General features: G+C 53.5%; 6 protein-coding genes across 6 annotated transcripts; 3 read left to right on the top strand and 3 right to left on the bottom strand.

Moving 5' to 3' along the window:
* Positions 1 to 154: 154 nt before the first annotated feature.
* On the top strand, positions 155 to 1423 carry CORC01_12001 (uncharacterized protein; the record flags this gene model as incomplete). The annotated part of the gene is made up of 1 exon (XM_022623623.1): positions 155 to 1423. The coding sequence occupies one exon, from the start codon at positions 155 to 157 to the stop codon at positions 1421 to 1423; it is 1269 nt and encodes a 422-aa protein (XP_022469888.1).
* Positions 1424 to 4022: 2599 nt separating this feature from the next.
* CORC01_12000 (cyclophilin type peptidyl-prolyl cis-trans isomerase/CLD) lies at positions 4023 to 5662 on the bottom strand (the record flags this gene model as incomplete). The annotated part of the gene is made up of 5 exons (XM_022623622.1): positions 4023 to 4223; positions 4294 to 4431; positions 4545 to 4690; positions 5187 to 5212; positions 5625 to 5662. 5 exons carry the CDS (start codon positions 5660 to 5662, stop codon positions 4023 to 4025), a joined length of 549 nt encoding a protein of 182 aa, XP_022469887.1.
* A 5207-nt stretch (positions 5663 to 10869) lies between these two features.
* On the bottom strand, positions 10870 to 11052 carry CORC01_11999 (uncharacterized protein; the record flags this gene model as incomplete). The annotated part of the gene is made up of 1 exon (XM_022623621.1): positions 10870 to 11052. The coding sequence occupies one exon, from the start codon at positions 11050 to 11052 to the stop codon at positions 10870 to 10872; it is 183 nt and encodes a 60-aa protein (XP_022469886.1).
* Positions 11053 to 14652: 3600 nt separating this feature from the next.
* CORC01_11998 (uncharacterized protein) lies at positions 14653 to 16132 on the top strand (the record flags this gene model as incomplete). The annotated part of the gene is made up of 2 exons (XM_022623620.1): positions 14653 to 14921; positions 14983 to 16132. The coding sequence occupies 2 exons, from the start codon at positions 14653 to 14655 to the stop codon at positions 16130 to 16132; spliced, it is 1419 nt and encodes a 472-aa protein (XP_022469885.1).
* Positions 16133 to 16661: 529 nt separating this feature from the next.
* Positions 16662 to 17723, bottom strand: CORC01_11997 (uncharacterized protein; the record flags this gene model as incomplete). The annotated part of the gene is made up of 1 exon (XM_022623619.1): positions 16662 to 17723. The coding sequence occupies one exon, from the start codon at positions 17721 to 17723 to the stop codon at positions 16662 to 16664; it is 1062 nt and encodes a 353-aa protein (XP_022469884.1).
* Positions 17724 to 18336: 613 nt separating this feature from the next.
* On the top strand, positions 18337 to 23258 carry CORC01_11996 (vacuolar assembly/sorting protein VPS8; the record flags this gene model as incomplete). The annotated part of the gene is made up of 2 exons (XM_022623618.1): positions 18337 to 18651; positions 18732 to 23258. 2 exons carry the CDS (start codon positions 18337 to 18339, stop codon positions 23256 to 23258), a joined length of 4842 nt encoding a protein of 1613 aa, XP_022469883.1.
* Between the last annotated feature and the right edge of the window lie 961 nt (positions 23259 to 24219).

The raw sequence follows: 24219 nt of genomic DNA, 5'->3' as shown, positions 1-24219 counted from the left end.
CACTTTCCTCACTTTCCCTTCAGAATCGTCACGACTCCATCAAATTCTTCACCTCTATTACGCTCTGTGAGCATCAAAAGCTTCATCACTTGAAATTCCCATTCATAATAATACCCACACCCTTCTCTACACATTCATCCCTCAAGCATTCACCATGGTTCGCCCAAACTCGTTCGCCATGGTTGTTGCTGCAATCATCGGTGTCCCGTTGGTCGAGTCTCACACCTGGGTTGAGCAGCTCAACCGCGTCGCTGCCAACGGTACTCTCGTTGGTCCCGATGGCTTCTCTTCTGGATGGGCTGGTCGCGAGGGCAACTTCAACGACAATGCCTACACTATGCGTATGCCGGATATGGGCTTCAATTTGTGCGAGAAGCAGACTCTTGGCACCCAGGCCAAAGGCTTCCCAGCCTTGACCGCTGCTCCTGGCGACTTCGTCTCCCTTCGCTACCAGGAGAACGGTCACGTCACTATTCCCAGCGCGCCTGGAGACAAGCCCCTCAATCGTGGCACTGTCTTCGTCTATGGCACCACCCAGCCCAAGGTGGACGCCAGCCTCTTCGATGTTCATCGCCAGTGGACTGCCGACGGCAAGGGTGGCGATGGCACTGGTCGTCTCTTGGCTACTCGCAACTTTGACGATGGTCAGTGCCACCAGGCCAATGACCATCCCATTTCCAAGGAGCGTCAGGCCAAGTTCCCGCACGAGGCTATTCAGCCCATGGGCGTGAATATTTGGTGCCAGACAGCCATCCAACTCCCCGAGGACCTGGCCCAGAACTCCGACTACTCCATCTACTGGGTCTGGTCCTGGCCGACTCTCAAGCCGGATGCCATTGCCAAGTCCAGCGATGGCCAGTTCGCCGACTTCCCCGCTGGCTTCACTGAGGACAAGCGCGCTGTCACCTCTGAGGATGTCGTGCACGCTGAGGTCTACTCCAGCTGCAGCTCCATCAAGATCCAGGGTGAGAAGCTTGTAGCCGGCGCCAAGGCTTCCTCGAGCTCCAGCAAGTCTACCAACGATCTGTCTACGTTCACCTTCCCTGAGAAGCAAGACTTCAACTACAATGCCATCAAGGACCAGCTCGCCAATGCCTTCCAGGTCAGCGTCAATGGCCAGGCCGCCCCCAACAACTCGGCCCCCAACAACGGTACTCAGAGCAGCGCTCCGGTTGCCACTCACACTCCGACTCCCACTGCCCCAGCTGGAGCCGCCAGCGACACCAACAACGCTCATGTTCTCGTCGTCACGGCTCCTGCTATGACCCTTTACTCAATTCTCACCGTCACCGTCCCTGCTCAGTTGCCTCCCACCCCGACTCCCACCGGAGGTCAACAGGCTGCTGAAGCTAGCGTCACCCCATTCCTTCAGGGCCGTCACATCAGAGGTAGAGACTCTTGGAACTTCGGCCAGCGCAACTAAGCAATTGGGAGTCCACGTCACGAAGGCACTATAAGGGGCACGCATCATCTGCTCGATTGTGCACAACATGGTTCAACCTTTTCTGGCTCGATGATTTCTTTCCTTCTCATTCATTGCTATTCATCAACAATACCCGGCATTGCACTACCACTCTCTTGGAGTTTGGGCTCTTTTTTCGGTATCGCCAAAGTCATACAGTACATACATAAGTACATTCAGTTACAGGCATCACGTTCTCTTCGAGTTTCCGGCATCCACGGTCACGGAATTGGACAAAGGGTCATGAACAGGAGTATCACGGTCGACATTTCGGATTTTCAAGCATCGCCCCAGGTGAACATACGGGCAGGTTTTCTTTTTCTTTTCTTCTTTCTTGACCACCAAGGCATATAAACGGAATGGCATTTCCGGTCGGCGTTGGAGGATAAAGGATGATACCAACTTCTTTTTTCTTTCGTTGCCTCATATGTTGAGGAAATTTCTTTGTCAAATGGGAGGGTTTGTCTCTCAAGATTATTCAAGTCTCCCCCATGGGTATATGGGAGGAAAGGCTCCCAATGTATCACGCTTTTTTCAAGTTCTCGCCCGCACAACAGCTTTCTACTCATTTCGACATTCGGATTCTTGGTCTCCCTTTTGTCTGGGCGGCTTGACGCTGCACCACAGAGACATGAGATGGAATGACGGGATGAGGTTACGGAATGGATGATTGAGGGAGGCAAAAACATCAAATGGTTATGGAACGCAGAGGCTATAGGGCTCGCCTGGAGGGTGGTAGTACTATGGAAGCCAGTTCACACATTTCTTCTCGGCACTTCTTCTTTGGTGACTCACATGTGACACGTCTTGACCCTTGACGCAGCAGTCATCTGGACTTATATGACCCCTTTGACTTACCTGGATGCTGTTCGGCACACGCATCCCATCTGTGTACCAGTCACTTACATCAACTAGGGCATGTTCAATATCAGGGACCAGTGTGAGTTAGCTGTGCTTTCAGTTGTAGAATATCAATATGAAATGTCTCTTGTAAATAGGAAGATGGTGTAGCTCGGTGTTTGATGCGGGTGCCCTGTCCCACACCTCCAGTTGGAAATCAAGCACAAACAATAACATAGTTGTCCCAAGAATCTTCCAGACGATTAACCGTTGGGTGTAGAATATTATAAGTGCTCTGGCAGAGGAAAACCTAATCGACGAGACCTGACTGGGTCCGCTTTCCCACTGAGCCATGGACGAGGCTGGACAAGAACCTCAACGGTTACCGGGTCAGCCACCCACCGCACCTTCCCATGCACCTTCCCAGATTCGCCCACCCGTATACCAAACCTTCATCCGATACTTTTCTACTACGACCAAAGGCTCTATAGGCCCCGTCAACTCCAATCCTGTCACCAGCACAGGAGGCGCCCCTCTAGGTCGGGGGGTCAGGTCAAACTGTGTCGTGGTGGAGGGGTTCAAGGTCCTACGCCAACAGCCTACTCGACGACAGGCTACGAGTTCGAGTTCGATTCCCAGCAAGTGCACCAGAGATGTAGCCCCCACCGGGGGGTGAACTCTTTTGCTTTTTAGACCTTTTGATATTTAGTCATTATAGGAGAATGCCAGGGATCACAATGGCTATGTGAGAGGTCTGGGTTTTTGAGTGAAGCACCGTCGAGTGCTTCCCTCCCAGTCTAGCACTCTAATGGTCGTGGAATCTCTCGATACCCAAGGCAGATAGAAAGTGTAGCACGAAAGTCCTCAGGCGCCCATATCACAAGCAATCTAGCTAGAGCTTGATGGATATGGAAGTAACGCAAAAAGTCTGCACCTTCCCATGCACCTGCATTGTGACTGATCAGCGAAGTTCTGTGAGAAAAAGATGATATGTGTTGTTTCAAGACGACGGTAAAGTCAAGATCCATCGGCTAGATTAAGCACCCCCCACGCTTCCCATGAGGTTTATATGATTGCTCCTGTATATGGTTGATCGACCACGCCAATAATCGTTACACCTCACGCAGTCTTCCCTCCTCCCCTGTTCTCCCCAAGACGTGCTCATTGGTCGCTCAAGGCGACGATTGGCTTGCCTTCGATTTCGAGCATCCAGATGTCCAACGAGGCGTCAACCAAATGTGGTTTTTATTAACAGCCAGCGACGACGGGCCGGGCAAGATTTGTGCTGAATGATCTTTGGGCCGTCATCGCAGAGTATCCAGAGTCACTGAAAGTGGTGGTCTTCTTCTTCCTTGGAAATTAAGACAGCTAGGTGATTGATCCATCAATGGTGACCTAGGATGGTTTAACGGCTTGGGGTACGAGTCCAAGTATTCACGACACGAGACATCTCTCATTTACTGCGGATTTTGTATGCCTTGAGCTAGACCAACTCGATATACTACATGACTATGCGAGCCCAAGAAGCGAGCCAGATGCCATCACCAACTTCTCCGCTCCGAGTTCGGAAGCTCATTCTCAGTCCCAGACTCAATATATCAGGAATCAGAACAAGTGCATTCATGCTCCAGCCTCGCAAGGCGGCATCGAGAACGTTTAAACAATATGTCTTTGCTCATCCCCCTCGGGTGGAACATAATCCGAGCTACAAAGGCCAGCCCTACATCTCACCGCACTGCGCGATAACCACGTCCTGGTTCGGCTGGTCTTTACCGCGGTACCCTGTCTTGGTGGCCTCCATCATCTTGACAACGTCCATACCGTCGACGACCTTGCCAAAGACGACGTGCTTGTTGTCCAAGAAGGGGGTCGGGACGGTCGTGATGAAGAATTGGGAGCCGTTTGTGTTGGGTCCGGCGTTCTGTAAGATGGGAACGATGGCATATTAGCCGAGTCATTTTGATTATCAAGTATTTTTGAGGTTGACGTACGGCCATGGAGAGCAGACCGGGCTGGTCGTGCTTCAGGTTGAAGTTCTCATCGGCAAACTTGGAGGTGCCGTAAATGCACACCGAGCCGGTGCCGTCGCCATTCAGGAAGTCACCGCCCTGGCACATGAAGCCTTGGATCTGTACGGCATCGTCGTCAGCCGTGTCCCGTCTTCAAGTGTCTCAACCGCGATCTTCTTCAGTTCTTAGTCCTGGATGGGTCAGGTTTGCCGATGGGGGTAGGTAGAACTCACAATACGGTGGAACTTGGAGGCCTTGTAACCCTGCGGACGACCCCGGGCATCCTTGGACTCGCCGGTGCAGAACTGGCGGAAGTTCTCGGCCGTCTTGGGCACGACATCCTTGAAGAGCTCGAATGTGACGCGGCCGAGCGGCTCACCTGCGCAATTTCAAAGAAAGGTCAGAAACGGTATTGTCAAGACTGGACAGCAAAGGGTGCTTCCAGACTCAGGGGCTTTCGGAAGGGGCCAGATAGAAGCGCAGACTGAATTGCAGACCGAGAGAGCATAGCCACACCGAGGAGCCAAAGTAGCTACCAGAGCCTCGAAGCTGGGTTTGCTGAGCCACAATGACTGTTCGTGAACGGCAGTCTCTATGTGGCCCTGGGGGGCACTTTCAAGGCCATGGACTCATGTTGGCGATGGCAACCTGGCTCGCCTGTGGGCGAGAGTGCCCGGGATGTAAGGCGAAACCTTGAAGTGGTCCGTCTATCTCGGCATATGCACACGTGCATGAGGTCTGCGAATAGCTTCACGGTCCCAAGACTTCAAGGGACCAGGGCGACGGACCAGTCCTCGAGCATGGGCCCATTACCCGAAGCACCCGGCCAAGACATGAGGGAAGAGTTGAGCCGATGGCGAATGGCCAATACATACCGCCAAGCGTAATATCGAAAAAGACCCTATTGACGCAGACTCCGCGTTAGCTTCCTCGCCGTATAAGTTGATCAAGACGGTGAAGACTAGTGGAACAAGCTCGGGGGGTAGTGGGTTGCGGCCATCTCCCATTTTCCCGTCTACATCGCAAGTGTTGACACCCCTCTATCCTACTCTCAAGAAGCCAAGAAGCCGAGGAGCTTTGAGAAGGGTGTGGACGCCGGGTGCTCAGCCACCGCCACCACTTCGAGATGACTGCAGCCCCTCTCAAAGCCCAGGCCGGTATGGAGGTACCTTGTGGATGAACAGCGGTGGAAGAGAGAGCGAGGCGTGAGTGAGATAAGATAATGAGGGGGATAAGCGGATTTGGGTATCCACGGAGGATGCCGTGTAGGCTGGACCTTTTGTAGATCAATAGAGGAATAGACTTAGACTTACAGCGGGTTGCCGGACTCCGGGAGCTTCGTGGGAGGCATGGCTAGGGTTTGCCGTGGTAATTTAGCCGTAGGGAGGTCGCGTGGAAACGGGGATGGGAAAAAAAAAAAAAGTAGATTCGACCCCAGCTGCAGTGTTTCCTTCTCTTCCGTGGGCGCCGGGCGGAAAGGCTGTGTTTGGAAGGCGGGGTTTTTTGAGAAATAGGCGGTGGATGATTCTGCAGTGAACCTTCGATATCCAGTATTATGGATGCGGGAAACTTCGATCCGCAAGGTGGCTGCCATTCACACACTACCTTAGGCAGGTAGGGATTCGCTGCGAGAAGCCCGCCTGTCCTGCACCTTGGTGGGGCCGCCCAGCCCGTCCAACGTGCGGAGGCCACCTCACACGCCTGAGCCGAGTTGTCGGAACGCAAGCAGACTTTTTGGAGACTCAGCCGGCGCGAACCTGTCCAGCTCACCTGGGCGACTGGCTGGATTTCAGCGACATGCAGGGCAGCCCGTTTTGTGCGGAGGGACCAACCCAAACGGGCCAAACAAGGCTTTTACTTATCCACGGGGTGGCAGGCAAATGCCTCAGTGCAGGACCTGCAAGCCACACTGAATCCGAACTCCCGCCAATTGACTTTCTCTACGCGTATCATTCGTTGTGCTGTTCCGCGATGTGTGACAGCTCACGACTCCCCTGGGCCCCATCTCACTGGACTCCTGACAGTGACGAGAATGTCTTGATTCGAGTGAAATCTGAACGGCGTAGATCCAATGTGTTCTACGCATAGTCACTCTCGTTCTCCTATGGACTAGATAAGGAGGCAAAGACCAGATCCAGCCGCCCAAAAACCTAGCCTGTTTCTGCAATGCCACTGCCTCTTGGATTATCTCCATCAATCCTTAGAAACCAGTTTGCCACATAGGCCGTGGCTTGATAGGTAATCCCTTCGGCTTTGACAGTTAGGCCGCCCTAATGCTCCGTGATACAAGGACCCTTCATACGTCGCAAATCTACCCAGGCCTGCGGGTCGGGGCCCCCCGCTTGATCGATTGCGGCAAAGCCCACGGGTGCTGATGACAGATGTCATTATCAATGACGGCAAAGTTGACAGAGCCGGAGTTCACCACCTCGGGAAACCTCAAGGCGTTTTGTCTTCCCGATAACTTGGGGTGAGCTTTGTTTCCGCCTTGACCCCCAAGAAAAGCAGAAGCCAAAAAAAATATATTTTACGAAGCGGCCAATTCGCTATGCCGAGAGATATTCTATTGCTTGGCCGAGATAGCGTGTACGAGCCGCGATCCTCAGCGCTGACCCGCAACTGAAGGACCAGAAATTCATACCAACGAAATGCTCTTCTCTTTTGCCGTCCGCGTAAAGAGAGACCGCTGCCCCGGCCCCCTCGACGCCGGGTCCGGGGAAGGGAAGTTCAATAGTCCAATCACAGATGCCGGGTTCTCCGGCGATCCGGCAGAGGAGGTTGTGATATTTGCTTGATACCAGAGGATGCGAAGGAAGCTGATGAATTTAGAGACCCGGCCAAAATCTCACCATGGACTCTCATTTTATAATCTGATTTCCCAGGATTTCAATGCACTGATATTGAAACCGTTCGACGGGACTATCAGTATCCGCCAGGTAGAGAGCCGTAGACAGTAACACCGAGTCGTTAGGTCAGATAATGAGATGATGAATGACTTATCAAGCTTCCTATGGTATCGGCAACTTGCCGGATACACTTGAACAGAAATTTCAATGTAAAGAAGAGGACACCCGGCGCAAACTCAAACGTCCTGCTTGGCCGGGAATCGGCCGTAACCGGCCTGAGCGTCGTGTGCCCTCATCACCAGTGATCTTCACCATCGTCAAACACCGCAGTCAAGGAAATATGTCGGCTTCGTTCACTTGCACGTGGACTGGGCAGGCGCGGAGAGACCTGCCGCAGTTGTCATCCTCGGATTCAACAGACACTGCGTCAATGGAACATTGGGACGTCATGCAGCAAAGGCACGGCGAGGTGGTCCACCCTGCAATGTGCTCTCTTCACTCGTCGAAACTTAGAACCTAGCAAAAAGGGCTTTGGGAAGAGATATCGACGCCCCGGTGCTTTCCTACCGATCCCCCGGAACGGTGAAATCCTCGGATGAGCCGTCTTCCGGTCGGCCGTCGTCCGTGCCGAGGCCGGACGTCGCCGAAGATATAGTTCCTTGGTTGTTCAAGTCGTCAACCTCAGGCCACCATGGGCAGAACTTGACTCAGGACAGCCGTGGGCCAAGGGCACGCGAGACGTGAAGGTTCGCTGCACATCGTGAGCTCGGGCGTTACATAGTATCATTTATTGGGAAGAAAAACCAACAATTTATTAAGCTTCTTCGAGTTAAAGAAATACGGGGGAAAAGCTCAGTGGTCGCACTTGAAACAGTAGATCAGCCACATTGCACTACCTGGACCTCAGCCTTCAAGTTCCTGTGGCAGTTCCAACGGTCAAGGGGAAAGATGGCATTGAACAATAAATTGCTTCTCAAGGTCATAGGTATTATTCTCTTGCGCCCAAAATGTGCACCTTGATGTTGCCCGTTTCTGGATGATTGGCGCATGTAGCCCCCACGTAACTGTAAAGCGGAGTTTTCTCACTTTGCAGCCCTGCCTCTCTCCGTACTTTACCTTACATGATTACGGATACCCTCCGCCCCGAGATCGTCTCAAATCGGAGCAAATATCGCGCAGAGAACCCCGCGACTTTGGCTGCAGCTGAGCCCGGGGTTGAAAGTGAGGAGAAGCCCCGTCCACCAAGGGTCTAGTAACGGCAGGCCGCGTCACGGAATTCGGGGTTTAGTTTGCGTCGCCAAATACCCAGCCCCTCTTGGCTGAGGCAGCCGGGGGGGAGGAGGGTTGATGCCATCGACTCTACACGTGCAACGATATGGGAGGATTTTTACCCCTCCCCCGGTTGCTACTGCGTCAGCCATTGCAAGTATCCCGCATCACGACGGGCGTGGGAGTCTGGAATGCTTGGAAAGCTCCTGGGCCCTCGCCACAGTCGTCTTGGGGAGAAATTTGAATTGCTGGATGAGACCTCAATAGTGACACCCTCGAGCAGATTGGCGGGAGCGGAGTGAAGCGTCTGACAGGCTGGCTTTAGTTGCAAGCCCATCAAAGACGGCTTTCCTCATTGCCGTGCTGCCGTGGTGTGTCAGCCGCGCCGCCGTTATCGCCAGCGGGCTAACAAGTCGACACTTGACAGTAAGCTCGTAGGCGGGGGGGAAAAAGGGAAGACAAAAAAGTCCAGACTCCCCCCGGATGGCGCGGCGCAGAAGATCGACACCACCAGAACAGGGTGGAGCAGATGAGGAGGGGGCCGGGCTCGGATGATAGAGAAGCCTGTTCGACTCCATAGAAATGATCTCATTGACTGCTGGCGATCCAATAGTGAGCGCGAGTCTTTTCATGATTCGCGGAAACAGGACTTTTCGACTTTCAGACTCTCTTCCGTTGGGGATCTGTATCTTATGTTTCGGGCGCGGTTGGTTCCCCCCACCTGATCCACGCATGGCCCGCTGACCGGTTGTCCACGATACGAGTCCTTCAATACGGAAGCAGACTGGGGCATCTCAAGACGAGGGCAACGATTGAAGGTAGGTTGGCGTGGTAGGCACAAAGACACCAAATATGTTGGATGCCGATATTAGGTAGTGGTTGCGGGTCGACATAGGTGATATTGGAGGCGTAGATAATGATTTGGAATGCCAAGTCTTCTTTACACGTTCCATGGCGCGTTCGCACAGCCCTGCGCCAGCCGTTGCCCGGTTCCGGGGGAAAAGTCAAATCAAGAGTGAACTTGACAGGAAAGGTCTTCGTTCTTGCGCAGCAAAGATAAGCATCTGGCCCCCGCGAGACTAATGGCCTGACATCACGATAGTCACGCTACAACACAGGCGGTGCCGCCGATTCGCAACCAGGGCTTGGGCGAAGGAATTGCTTAGTGTTTTCGTTGGCGCCAAACAAAAAAGCGGGAAGGGGAAGATATGGTCAGATGTCTCCCGAAGACGTACATACTATGTAGATGTGCGGCTCCGGCAGGCACCGGAGTCGAACCTCGAAATCCGCGAGACCCGGAAGCCTGGGGTTGTGGTGTGGTTGTTGCCGGTGCGAAGGGCAATCCGATGAATCTCCCTCCGACGGTGAGGGGCATCTACTGATCCGCTTGCAACACCCCAGGTCCGACCAGGTCCGACCAGGTCCGACAGAGATTGGTCAACGCTGATTTGCAGTGAAGACTATGATGGCATGATCCCGGTTACATTCCATGACCTCTCTGAACAACTGCCCGGCGTGCCAGCCTCCCAGCTTTCGAGCCCTCTGAAGATTTTATTTCCCTCACAAATGTGGGCGGAATGATGTTCTAGAGAACCATGGCAGAGGCAAATGTTTTCCTTGGCCAACTCACAGAGCGGGCGTTTGGCTGCGATTTGGTACTCGGACATTTCCAGCGAGAAGGCCACCATACCTCATGCGTTTGATTTTTGATGGAGGTGCGAAGGCAAGATAAAGTCGGTGATAATCCAGGTACTCTGCAGCCGAAGACTGGGAACGTTATGGTCAACGAACGGGAGCCAAGCCGTTTTTGTCGCCGTCATCAACGGCGGGGATAAGTTGGTGTGTCCGGATTTGACGGCACTTACCTTCGGTCAGCGTCATTAGTTGAAGCAGCCCCCCCCCCCCCCCCCCCCCCCCCCCCCCCCCCCCCCCCCCCCCCCCCCCCCCCCGCCCCCCCCCCACCACCTCCTCCCTTTATCCTTCGCTGTTTCTGTCCGCGCTCGTGCTCCGCTCTTCCCCCCCCCCCCCCCCCCCCCCCCCCGCGGGGGGGCGGTGAATCGCGTGGCCAACTGGCGATAGGCTCTTCTTCCATCCGTATGCGATCTTAGTCACGGATCAATCGGCTTGCCCTCACCCGTAATTTGCTAGTTGAGACGGCCTGATTCAAGTTCTAGAGGGCGAACTAGTCATTTGGTTGCATTTTTGAAATGTTTGCGTTAATCAATAACCACGTCAGTAAACTAACTCAAGTAATTGGCCGCTTCAATAACAGTCAAGTGTATTTATGAAGGAAGCGCCTGTGACTGAATGCGAAAGTTGGGTGACCCCAGGGACAGCAGAATTCCCAAAGGAGATCAAGCTTTACCAGGTGGGCGTCTGAGCGTTTCCAGGGGTTTGGGAGTTTGAGACGGAGCAAGACACAGCAGTGGATCAAGAAAGCCGTTCACTGGCCAGAGAAACGTAAGATTGTTCGAGTACTGGCATCTGATAAAATGTTTGAGACATACATGTGTCGTGTTGCTAGAGCAGTGCTATTGCGCTTTTGATGTCTGACAACTTGGCCTGGGGAACACCGACTGCCAAAGCAGCGGTCTGGTGCTCGGGCTGGCCGAGTTGGCACTGACATCGATTAGACGTGGCTGCGTGAGTGCGCCTTTTCAGAATGCTGGCGGCAGGGTCCGAGGAGTCAATTCGACTGGGTAAAGAGGATGACACATTGACAAATGCTTGAATCAAGCAAGCCCAAACTGCCGATGAAGTAGTTGTGGCAAAAAGGCGTCGTCTTTGTCCGTGATGCTGAAACATTGGAAAAGATGAGGTGAAATCAATTGCCCGTCGGCCCTAGCGTTCCGAAAATGACCATCTGAACTTGCGAGTGGTTGCAGCGGCAGCCATCATGTTATTGCTCGCCATGAACAATAGTTCGTGGCTATTATTAATTGCTGTTGTCAGCTTCAGACCGACCATCTTGCCGGAGCGCAGCGCTGAGATGCAAGTTCTATTAATGATCATGTCTGAGATGTTGAGACGTATTCCAGACGAGGCTCAGGAAGGACGTCGTATTCCGTGCCAGTTGATTGCGTTGTTTCTTTTCATCGTATTGGACGGATATGTGCGTGTTGTGCTTCTTTTTTCCCCACATAGCTTATGCGCCGAGACCCACGGGTTAGTCCTTGAGGATTGTGTTGAAGATTTGAAGGCTTGCCAACTATGTGGCTTTTCCCGGGCTGGGGTAACCGTACTTCGAATCGCTGCCGCACTGCACAAGAACGTCAGAAACGAAGTGCACACGGATTAATGATGGCGCGCTCGGTTGCTCCCATCTGCAACTGCAAGGCACAGCCCAGAGCTAACCTCCAGGATTGTACAATCCGATGGCTCGTCTGACACTGGCTTGACTCGCATGAGCGCGATGTCCGGGGCTGGGAAAACCAACGCACACTTTCCGTAGATTGGAAACCCGTTATTGAGGACCAGGATGGAGCGACAGAATAATGCGCCATGGCTTCAAAAAAGCAAGCATAGTAAATTCAACACAATATTGTTAACCCTTGCTGAGAGAGCGGCTGATCATCGTGGGTTGCAGTGGCCGTTACGGGATTTCATCCAGACGCCTGCTATTCGTATGCCCCTCCGCCTGGATGTCAGGCCCGGTGGCAACGTTGGCCGTTCAGATTCCAGGAGGTATGATAGTGAAAGAGAGATCAAACTCTCAGACACGCGGCTCCAGGCAGTTGGACTAGGGCGATCGTTGGGCGAGGGACGAAACAACCAAGCAGTCGTATTCTACTTTCACCCTTGTCGACCTTGCTTCTCGCGTCAGCCCGCTTGGTCCTTGCTTCTGCGATTCTATGCTGGCCACCGCATGGTGTCGCGGCCTTTCCCTTCTTCCATCCGGCGCCGCATCCCCACAGCTTCCCATGCTTTCTTTTGGGGGCATCACCAGAGCATGCGGCTGGCGTTGACGCTGCGCACCGCCGGCGGAACTGACCAGTAACTTAGTACCCGGCCGTAGCGGTGCAGGCTGTGGCTTGGATGCGAAGACAAAGAAAACAAAGAAGAATGCATCTTGGATGGACATCTACCTATGCCCATGATTTTCGAGAACCGAGAAATGGTGATTGGCCGAGGCGTTAGAGAAGTTGTTCGAAGCCAAATCGCGACCGTCGGAGAATGGGCAAAGTTGAAGGCTGAGGGCACGGACACCTTATCTGCTGTGATATCAGCAAGGGAAAGAACCCCCTTCTTCTTTGAAAGCTGTGTCAGCAGGCCCGAACGATGTTGGTGTTTCTGACGTTGTTTAGCGGTTTAGGTTGTGTGGGTGCGATGAGCTGTCTCTTTGGAATTCCAGGCGCCCCGATGCAGGGTATGCTATACCTTATCTTGGACAACCCGTGGCAGTGCGGCGATGGTAGACGGTACCTTGCGTGTCAGATCAGCGTCATACTGGGCCCCTTGATTCGACGCGCGATTTCCTCTACCTAGGATAGGGGGTAGTTGGAATCCATTGGGGTGCAATTTGCATTATCAGCCTCATGACGGCGGAGAGAACGACGACAAAGAATAGACGGGCAGACCGAGATCAACAGGAGAATCGGATTGTTCACCACGGGAAGCGGCGCTCGAGCTTTGACTTCATGTACCTGAACTACGAAGGGGTAGTAGGGGGCAATAGGCCGGCGACGCTACCTGATACCATACACTACCTACAGCGGTAGCCCGGTCACAGTACGCAGTAAGAGGGAGAGAGACAATCTAGGCCCTGGCCAATCTTAGTTGTAGACGCCTGCTTTGACATTCCTTACCTTGTGGACAATATACTTGTCTTTCGCTATCCAAAGAGGCCATTTTCTTATTCTCCCCGCCGGTTCATTGCCGGTTCCCCAACCAAGGCCCTATTCTACTTCGCGACACTGGCATTCCATAAGAATCACCCACTTAATTACTATGAGAGCACCTGAGCGAGCCGCGGCACTAGTTCTAAAGAAGGATGGGGGTATATCCGAGGGTCGAGTCCCACCAATCGCATAGTCTCTGGCGTGGCGCCTTCTTTCCCGAAACAGACTAGACTGGGTATTTCACGAGCTGGGTGAACTGGAAACGAGGAAACTCGCAACAATTGACGGCACTGAGTCCCTTGACTGCTCGCTCAGACCCGAGAGCGTCCATCTCAGTCACCTAAGAGATGCATGCCTTGGGTACCTTATTCGCGTGCCTCCATTGCTTACCTATTCAGTCAAATACTTTGAAATGGCAGCGACCGTCTGTGCTGCACTGGTACCTACCTACCTTACTAAGGTAGACAATAATATGCTCACTTTGTCCCGTCTCCATGACACCCTCTCCCTCCCCCCCCTAGCTAGGTAGCCTGAAGTGCGTGCACCGACACATATTGGAAATGCTAATTGTCTGAGGCATCGCAACGGCACAGTGTGAGGGCAGCCAACACCACAAAGAAGACCCGCTTTCCCAGCACCTCCACCTCCTTGCATCCAGCCCTGGCTCAGGCTAACTCATACCCTGTCCAATCCCATCTTGCAGGCCGCTTCTCCGTTCCATCGCTCTTCCCCAGTCTTTCCTTTCCCTCTTACACTTCCTGGCTGGCACGGCTGGGTACCTGGGCACCTGGGTACGCCACAGTAACGTATCTGGGCTGGGTCCTTCCTCCTTCGCGCTTACCCGCCCATCGCCTTGTGGTCCCCACTCTTTAACTGCGAGCGGGCTGTGTTACGCTCTTCCTGTCCGTCAGAGTTCCATGTCCTGTTCCATACTTATCCCACTCCACCTGCACTTTCCCTCCCTCCGCACTCTCTTACCCGCTCTTGTCAACCTTCCCCAACCACCATCCGACATCGTGTCGTGATTCTCTACTTGTTTCAATTCCCTCTTCTAACCACGCCTACTACGGCTGAGAGTGGGTTGGAACTGCGGCTGATATCCAGACGGAAGAAACCCTACGAGAGGGACTTCTCCTTATTCCATCGGTTGGTATCGATTGCAGGCCGCATGCGAACGGAGGTTCTGGTCGACCATTTCCGTCCATAGTCGCTGTTTTCGGCTTTCCGGTTTCAAATCAAGGCAGTCCTTCTACTCGGCGACACCCAACCCTCAATTCCATGATCTCGAGACTTTCCCGACCGTGAGATCTTCATCGGTATCACCTTCCAGCGGTGTTCGATTTTTCAACGGCCTGGACCTGAATTTGGATTTCTACATCGCCGTCAAAATGCCTGCCATCGACCAGGTCTTCGTCGAGGTCTCCCACTTGGTGCTGCGACAGGCCTCGCAATCGTTGTCTGTCACATCATCTGCGTCACTCAGCGCTGACCCTACGCCGACTTCCAACGATGCCACAAGTATAATTCCGACGACTACCGATAACCCAACGCCTACGGGCAATGGGGGAGGGGGAGGAGGCGGCGGCGGCGGTTCCACGAGCTCTCCTCTACTCTTCTTCGTAGCTCTGGGCTTCGGAGTAGTCTTTACGAACTTATGGTTAGCCTGCTCGAGACTTGACTTCATTTCGCTACTCATAACCATCTAACGTTACCTCTAGGATTATCGTTGGCGTCAAGTACTGCTTCCGGTACAATGCTCGTAATCGTGCTATGCGACTGAACGAAGATGGCGAGCCCATCAACCTGGAGAACATGCCTCGCCCGCACCGCCGCCGCCGCGAGAAGAAATTGATGACGATGGATGAGGTCAACGACAAGTTTCCCATGACGAAGTACAAAACGTGGGTATCCGAGCGTGCCAGAGAAGGCCTGCCTACCGCTGGAGGTGTCTCTGCGCCACCCAGCCGAGCAAACAGTCTCCGATCTGCCGATGGAATCGTACCTGAATTGCCTTCGAAGGAGCGCGAGTCTACGGAAGACCGTCCCGCTAACGCCGCTGGTAACAATGCCGTTGCTGAGAAATCAGCCGACGATGCGGCCAAGAAGGACGGAGACACCTCTACGAAGATTACGACTGTCGACGCCGTGGCAACTCAAACTACCCCGACCTCTGCTACTCACCTTCAGCGTGTCCACAGTGAGGACGACGATGAAGATGACGAGCATATCAACGCCGCTGTTCCGCCTGAGCTGATGGCTACCAGTGGCGACACATGTGCCATCTGCATTGATACGCTTGAGGACGATGATGACATTCGCGGGCTTACATGTGGCCACGCCTTCCATGCTGTTTGCGTCGATCCTTGGCTCACCAGCAGAAGGGCCTGCTGCCCTCTGTGTAAGGCTGATTACTACACTCCTAAGCCTCGACCAACCCCTGGCGAAGGAGATTCTAATGCTACAGGCGACATGGCTCGCACGGCGTCTCGCACCAATATGCCCAACGCACCCCCAGCTGCCTGGTATAACTTGAGTGGTGCACGATTCGGTCTCGGAGGACGAAACAACGGTAACCGTCAGGGCAACAGCCGATCGGACCGTCGTCCTCGTGCTCGTCAACAGGCTGTGCCTGTTGCAAATCAGACTACTTCACAGGCCTCGCCGACTACTGCTGAGAATCAGGAGTCTCGCGGTCTTCTCTCCAACATCAGGCTGCCTGCCTTCCGCAACCCCCTGCGACGCGGCGGCGACCAGCAAACCACTCCCCCGACGGCTTCTGGGGCCAACGTAACCCCGTCTCAATTGGAGGCTGGTACGCAGACTGCACCAACCGCAGGCACCACCACCAGCATGACTGAGACACGGTGACCGCCTTTTTGATGATTGTATCACCTACCAAGGCGAACGCGATTTTGTTTTTATTGTTGTGCTACTCGTGTACATCATACCCCCAAGACCAATCTGCAGATCTTCTCACAGACCTGCAATGTTCATTGCATTATATATGCAACACGACGCCGCTTTTCATACCCATGCTTTACATACAGAAGGAGCACGATTCGGCCATATGGGCCAAATGCGGAGGGAGACGGACTTGGCCGCGTTGCGGCAGAAATAGTTTTGCATTACAGGCACAGGGCGGCCTGCTTTGGTTTGGTTTCTCTGGAATTACGAGGGGAGCGGCGGAGTTGCGGCGATAAAGGCATCACTCGTCACGGAATAATGACACTTCAAAGTTACGTACCTAGTCAGTTGTTGGCCACATACCTGTGTTGTTATTGTGAACATTTGTGACATTCCAGACTCTTGTCTTCAGCACATCTAGCAAGAGTATCGTCATGACCATGAAATACCGTTAATTCATTTACAGAACATACATGCTGATAGGCTACCATAATCAAAGATACGATCCCTTCTGGAAACGACCACCGAAATCTTTGGCTCGGTTGAGCAGTTCTCTCCTTTGCGCTGTCCCGATCTTGCCTCCCAGCGACATGTCTTTCTCTCTGTCGAAAGCCCTCTTGCTAGGGTCATCTTCTTCCTCCTCGTCCCTCACAGGCTTCTCACCGCTTTTCTTATTCTGCTGGTGCTCCTCGTACATGCTTTTGCCGCGCGCGCTCGCGATATTTTCGCTGATGCTTCTCTCCCGCTCGACTTCCTCCTTCGTCCGGCGCGGCTGCTTATTCTTTTCAGACCCTGCTGCTGTCGGATCACCGCGACCGAGGACCGCGTCCTCGAGACGTTTGCGCTTCTGTTCCGGCGTCTCGGTCCATATGCTGCTGATGCCTCCTCCCGCAGCGGCAGATGATTTCCCGCTGGCGAATTTGCGGTTCTTGAGCTTCGTTGGGTCGCGTTCTTGGTAACCTGATTGCGTAGGCGGTGCGAGCATCCAGTCATCGCGCTGCGGTGCCGCGGGAGCTTGGGATGCTGTCGCTGCTGCTGCTACGGCGGCGGCTTGAGCCCGCTGGACTGATGTTGTCGAAGAAGGGAGGGCCGGCCCGTAGTCGTCGTCGTCAGAGTCCGAGTCCGAGGCGGATTGGTCGCCGGCTGGGCGGTGGTCTGGGGGTGGCATGGCGGGACCGATGGAGTGTTTCGGTGGAAGGGTCGGCCCTATTGAGGGCTTGTTCTTGGGAGGTTCTTGCGTTGACGACGATGGGTGAGGTGCTGTTGGGCCGTAGCCGTCTTCTGAGTCGGAATCGTCGAGGGGAATTTCGCTCGAGTTTGTTAGGTTTGATGGTGGAGGGGTCGGACCGATGGATGGCTTCGATGAAGTGGAATTCTTCAATGCTGCTGTAGCATCTGGTACGGTTGGTCCATAGGCGTCGTCGTCGGAATCGTCGTCGAGATCGATTTCTTCGTTGTTGTTGCGCTTTGCTCGTGGTGAGTCTGCGCCTTGGTCATCCGGGGTGCGCTTTCTCTTTGAGAGATGTGATGGCATTTGCGGGCCAATTGAAGACATCGTGAGGGATTTATTTTCTCACAGAAGCTTTGAAGCTTTTGAGTTGCGCTTGTTCTTTGGTATGTAGTGTGTTGTAGTAACCAAGTTGTCGCAATGCGAGTCTGGGGAAAAAGATGCAAGTGGCATAGCGAACCTGCGATCTGATGTAGCTTTGAAGATCCACCAGAGCGAGCATAAAGTACCTTACCTTATCCGTACCTCAGGTACGAAATACCTAGGCCGATAGGAGTGGTGGATAGCATGGTCTGCGGCCCACCGGAGAAACCCCGGTCCGAGTTAGAGCTCCAGGCGGCTGGAACCTAGAACCTGGAACTGCAAGGTGCCCGGTTAGTGTGGGTTGTGTGTCCAAGCTGCATCATGCGCTTCTTTTGAATACAACTAACCAACCATTGATCAACAGCTCGTCTCCGTCTGACAGAAGTTGACATTGTGGAATCGCATCGCCAGAAACCCCCATTTTCATTTGTGAGCTTTAACCACCTTCAGCTTGTAGCCTGATTGAACGGGATTCCTCTACGAAACCTCCCTTCCCAAAGCACTTATCAAGCTTCCGAATCCAAAACGAACTCTCTAACCTGCGACCGCAAGCAATGTGCCTGATGAACCGCCATTAATGACCCCACCATCGAAGGAGAGAGATGATGGAACTGGAGACACAATGGCAGATCAAGACGACCGGTCCTCCGAGGACTTACAAGCTTCCAGTGATGAAGAGACTGTGAAGGCCGAGAGGGAGGAGGATAGCATCGTCGGCCTCTTGGACGATGAAACCCAGACTTCCAGTAGCACACCACCAGCAACTGAGAGCGGCGCGCTTCCGAACCGATACAGGGAGATTCTGCGCGAGCAAGCCGACAACACCTCCGACGAAGGCTCCGTGGATGCCGTCCCCAAGAGGGCTGGGAGTCCGATTGATTCCCTGATGTCGGTTCCTGATGATTCCCCGTCGGTTCAGGCAAGTACACATTCGCACCATCTAGACGTGCCCTGCTAACCTTATGTGTCTAGGGCTCCGTGATCTCCTCCCCGAGCAGTAGTGTTCTCCCCTCTGTGGCCTCCCGACCCGGCCTCAGCAGTCCCACCCCCTCATTTCGACCCTTCGACCGCCGTTTCCAGTCCCGCATCTCCTCCGCAAGCTTCATTCATAGCCCGCGATCCTCCTCTCCTGGCTTTCTCACCAGCCACAGCCGCTCCGCATCCCTCAGTTCAAATCTATTGGACCGCGACGACACCGACACCCCTTCTCCGCCATGGGAAGTTGTACGGTGGACGAGATTGAGGAAGCTCAATGGCCAGGCCTTCTCCGAGGCTGGCAAGCGCAATTTTGGCGCTCCTACATGCATTGCTGTCTCCGCCTCGATTGTACTGGGGACTACCAAGGGTATAATATTAATATTTGATTACAACCAGATCTTGAAGACCATCATCGGCCCCGGGACCAAGGCGGTCGAGTCTGGTGCCATCACAGCCATCGCAGTATCGGCGGATCACACCACGATTGCCGGAGGCCATGCCAACGGAGACGTATTCACCTGGGAGGCGAATCGGGCATCTAGGCCGTTTCTTTATATACCGCATCTCGAACAGACGCAACTCCAGAACCGGACTGTGGATGGACACCTGTCAGGAGTAGCCGTGGCCCATCTCGGCTTCCTCGGAACAAGGCATACTGCGCTCGTGTCGGCGGACGACCGCGGCATGGCGTTCTCGCACTTGGCAACGAGAGGTACGGGATCTCTCGGCCGAACCGTGAAGACGACGAGGATACTCGGAAGGTATCCGAATGCTGCCCCTCCAACCGGCAAGCCTCTCAAGCCCAGCACAGTCCTATCATTCAGTCCCTTGCCCCTTGGCAACACAGAGCGTGCAACAGACACTATGGGCCTCACGGCAATGCTTACGCCTTATCTACTGGTCATTGTGTCCACGACACCGGTTGCGCAAACCCAACACAAGTCGGCGAGGCCGAAGGACGTGGCTCACCATAGCGCCATGACTGGCTGCCTGGCATGGTTCCCCGCTGTGAGACTTAAGGTTCCGGACCCCATCACAGGAAGCGATATTTCCAAAGTCAAACTAGTATACTGTTGGTCCAACGTCTTGACTGTTCTTGATGTTGACGAAATACCGGCCGAGAACAAGGACAAACCTCCAACGCTGAAGTTTAAGGCACGGAGCAGGTGGAAGTGTGAAGAGGCCATCGTTGCAGTGCAATGGCTTAGTCGCTCGGTATTGACCGTTCTGACAATCTCCCAGCGCTTGATTATTCTCGAAGATCGAACTATGCGTCAAACGGAGGGTTTCGATCTGATCAACAAGTTCATATACCATGCCGACCTCTTCTCAAAACAGCTACACACCCTAGTGGAACAGTTGGACGAGGACGATACATCTATGCATGGTGTTGTAGCTGACGCATTCTACATGAGCTTGAAGACGTACAAGGGCAAGATTTTCTTGCTTGGATTCAACGATGTTTCCATTGGGTCGCTGTCGAACTGGGCTGATCGGATCATTGCTCTTATGGAGAACGGTGACTACGTCGGCGCAATACAGCTTGGTACATCGTACTACACTGGTGATGCAGACAAGCTTACAATCGGGTTGCCCGAAGACACCTCGCTGCGCCACTCGATGGTGCGCGACAAGCTTATGGAGATCATGAAAGCGTCACTCAAATACGCCTTCACACAGCGGCAGAAAGACAAATCAGCAGCCGACGACAGCCATGTGCGGGAACTTTGCGAGACGTGTTTCACTGCCTGCCACAATGTGGGCGACATTGATTTCCTCTTCGAAGAGATGTACGAGTGGTACGAGGATGCCGGCGTGGAGGGCATCTTCTTTGAAACCATGGAACCTTACATCCTCGAGAAGAACATCACTATCGTACCACCTGCTGTCGTGAAGGCCGTAGTGACCTCCTACGTCACCAAAGGATGGGAGAGTCGACTCGAGGAGATGATTGTTCATATGGACACCATGACGCTGGACCTGGACCAGATCACGCTCCTCTGCAAGCAGCACAGCCTCTACGATGCGCTGATATATGTCTGGAACCAGGCATTGAACGATTATATCACACCATTGATCGATCTACTAACGTTGCTGGTGCCTCTCATGAGCAATGGCGACTACATGTCTTCCGGAAACATGGAAGACGAAATATATGGCGTGAACGCGTTGAAAATGTTCCCCTACCTCTCCTACACTTTGACAGGCAGAGTATATCCCACGGGCGAGATGATGGATGACGCAACTGCCTCGAAAGCTAAAGCTGAGATTTACTGGTTCCTGTTTTCGGGAAACAGTGTCACATGGCCCAAGGGCAGCGATCGGCGATTTCTCACCCGACCGGATCAACATACAGAGCCATCCTTCCCGTATCTGAGACTGATACTGAAGTTTGATGCCCCGAGTTTTTTGAGCGCTGTAAACGAAGCCTTTGAAGATTCATTTTTGAATGATTCGCCGGACAAGCAAGTTAACGGTGGCATCAGGGGCGACGTGCCTGAAGAGCAAATCTTCGGCCGTACAGTCGATCGTCAGTACATCGTATCCATACTTCTGGAGATCATGAACGCGGCGGATTTCGCAGCAGAGGATACGATCTATCTCGACATGTTTATTGCTCGAAACCTCCCAAAGTTCCCTCAGTACTTGCTTTTCCCAGGTTCAACTCTTACGAAGGTTCTAACCGGGTTGTGCAACTACCCGGGAGCAGACCTTGCCGAAGATGCACAGCTCAGCGCCGAATACCTCCTATCGATTTATCAACCACCCGATGCCAACACGCTCATACCGATGTTCGAGAAGGCAGGGTTCTACCGGATTTTGAAGAGGCAATACAGGGTTGATAAACAGTATGGCAAGCTTGTCCAGACTTATTTCGAAGACCCCGCTGACCGGGACGCCGTCTTTGAATGCATCGGGGATTGTCTCCGGCCACAGAGTGGTCTGAACCGCCGCCAGGTTCACGAAGTCCTCGACGCAATCAAGAACAACGCCAGGGCGCTGATCGAAACCAATCCTGTTGAAGCAGCAAAATCTCTCGCTGGACAGCCCGTAGACATCCACCAGCATGTTTTGGATTCTGCCGAATACTCTTCGGGGCTGCAATTCTTTTACCTCAGAACGTTGCTCGAGCCAGAAAAGCGCGACGGAGAATCTCCATCGAACCCTGACCGAGCTCTAATCGAACGATATGTACAACTCATGTGCAGATTTGACTCAGCTCATGTGTCTGACTACATTGGCTTGGTTCAGTCTGTTAACCTTAGACTCGATGCCTTGCTCCCCACCATGGAAGAGACAGGTGTCATTGATGCTGCCGTGGTTCTAATGGCTCGAGAGGGCCAGATAAAGGATGCTATGGACAGACTTGTCAAGCACCTTGGCACCCTTGAGTCGGCCCTGCAAGGTGTCTTGACAGGCGCTCAAAGCAATAGCAAGGCTGATGACTTACAGCCAGGGGCTGAAGACATACTTTTGGCGCTACAAAAGTACGTGCACGTGGGCATCTGGCTTTGTCAAGGTCAGACCAAGTCTTTGAGAAAAACGAATGGAGTTCAGAAGAAGTCAAAGTCGTCAACTTCAGAGGCTATGTCTCCAGATGAAGAGCTTTGGCTCAGCCTCATCGACGCAGCTGTGCAAACAACACGGCAGATAGCGTCCGTCATTGAATCTACCGGTCACACTGGGAACGGCACTCTTTCTCATGACGCTCATGATGGGCTTGGCGGTCTCGACAAAGATAAGCTATTGGCTCTGCTACGATCCCTCGTACAACACACTTTTACGGCTCTCCTGACAACGACTTCTAGTCCTGCAGGAGGTCAAGGTGGAGGGCGACTTCTTACAAACGCTGGGAGTAACCTGTCTTTCCTGCGCATCTTACGAGCTTTCCTCACAAGAGCTGCGGCCTCGTCACCAAATCTTGCAGACTTGCGCTCCGTTCTGGCGTCGATCTTCTCAGCCTATGCCTACGAAGAGTCCATACTTCGACTTTCTAACCGACTCCTCGAGCGAAGCTTGTTTGTGAATGTCAAGCAAGCTGTAGACCTTCGTCAACGCGGCTGGCGACCCAGGGGCTCGACTTGCGAAGCTTGCGGTCGCCGGATCTGGGGCCCGGGTGTTTCGGGGAACGTCTTCGAGGCTTGGGAGGAGAAGCAAGCGCGGGAAGAAGAATGGAAGGTCGAAAAGAAGGCCTTGGTAATCGCTGAAGACAAAGGCAAGGTCGGAAGCGGCAGCGACGTATCCCAGACCGCAGCAGACTCGAAAGGAAAGGGTAAGGCCGCGCCTGTGGCATCAGAGTCTCATACCGAGGTGGACGAGGCAGCGCCGGAGGAGGGCGCGGAGGGGCAGAGCGAAGCTGTGGCGAAACCAAAAGAGCAGCTGGGACCGTTGGTCGTGCTGGCTTGCCGCCACATATATCACCAAAGCTGCCTGGACGCTTACCAGTCCCGGCCAGAGGTTGAGGGGAAAACCCGGGCGGAGACCCACGCGAGGGAGTACAGGTGTCCAATTGATGGATAGACTTGGGTTGTATCTTCTGTGCACTAGCCATGTACAAATTTTTAATGAATGAACGAGACTTTGGTGGGCAAGCAACGTTGGGGCCTCCAGAATACCACCAGCGTGAAGCGGTTCTCCATTTAGAAGGAAGCCAAGGGCATATTTTGAAGAGCTTGGCGTGCTCTGCCTGTCCATCGTGACTTTAACGCACAATAACCTTCTTGTCGCTCCGTAGATGCCGAGACCAGTTTTACAGGACAAACATCTTCTGTCATCCAACTATAAAAGCCGGGCCGTTCGGAGGAACAGCGGTTTTCTGCAACAATAAGTACATGCAGAAGAGAAAAGGCCAAGTCGTTGGTCTTCCGTGCACGGTCCAAACCCGTTGCTGTATCACGGAAGATAACGTTGGCGGAGGTGCGGGGCCGGTGGGGTCCGTAATCAGCGGCTGGCTTCCGGGAATGATCTGGGAGGAAGGGGTCGGCGCTTGAGCTGTTTTCCGGATCCTTTTAGCTCCAGCGTCTTGCCTTTTTTTCCCTTTGACTCATTTCGTGAGTATCCCGATTAGGAAAACACTGCAGTCCCCCTTCGTCTCATATGTAAGCGCCTAGATAGCTTGAGCTACGCGCTCGCGGAGCGAGTGGAGCGGGAGGTCCAGAACATCTAGGTACGAGGACGGGGGGGGGGGGTTGCTTTTGAAACATAGCCTTTGCCTATTCAAGAAGGTTGCGTATCTAGGTATAATTAGTAGGCCATACCTCTCGATTGGTGATTGCCAGACTGTTATGGCGCGATTGGATTTGCGATTGTTTGTTGAAGCGTGAATATGTCCGCTTTAGACACATTCGCAATATTTGTTGCATTGCACGTGGGAAGGAGGTCAATGTCTCGAGTGGTCCCAGGAAGCCCACCAAGACCCCTGCGCCGATCCGGACTTTCCTCTTACAGTATGGCATACGAGTCCGTTCTTTGGCGTATTTTT

Source organism: Colletotrichum orchidophilum (genome assembly GCF_001831195.1).
Source record: "Colletotrichum orchidophilum strain IMI 309357 chromosome Unknown Scaffold_139.1, whole genome shotgun sequence".
In the NCBI taxonomy this organism is placed as follows: domain Eukaryota; kingdom Fungi; phylum Ascomycota; class Sordariomycetes; order Glomerellales; family Glomerellaceae; genus Colletotrichum; species Colletotrichum orchidophilum.
Note: the sequence above shows the minus strand (reverse complement) of the source record. Positions and strands in the feature narration are given on the sequence as shown.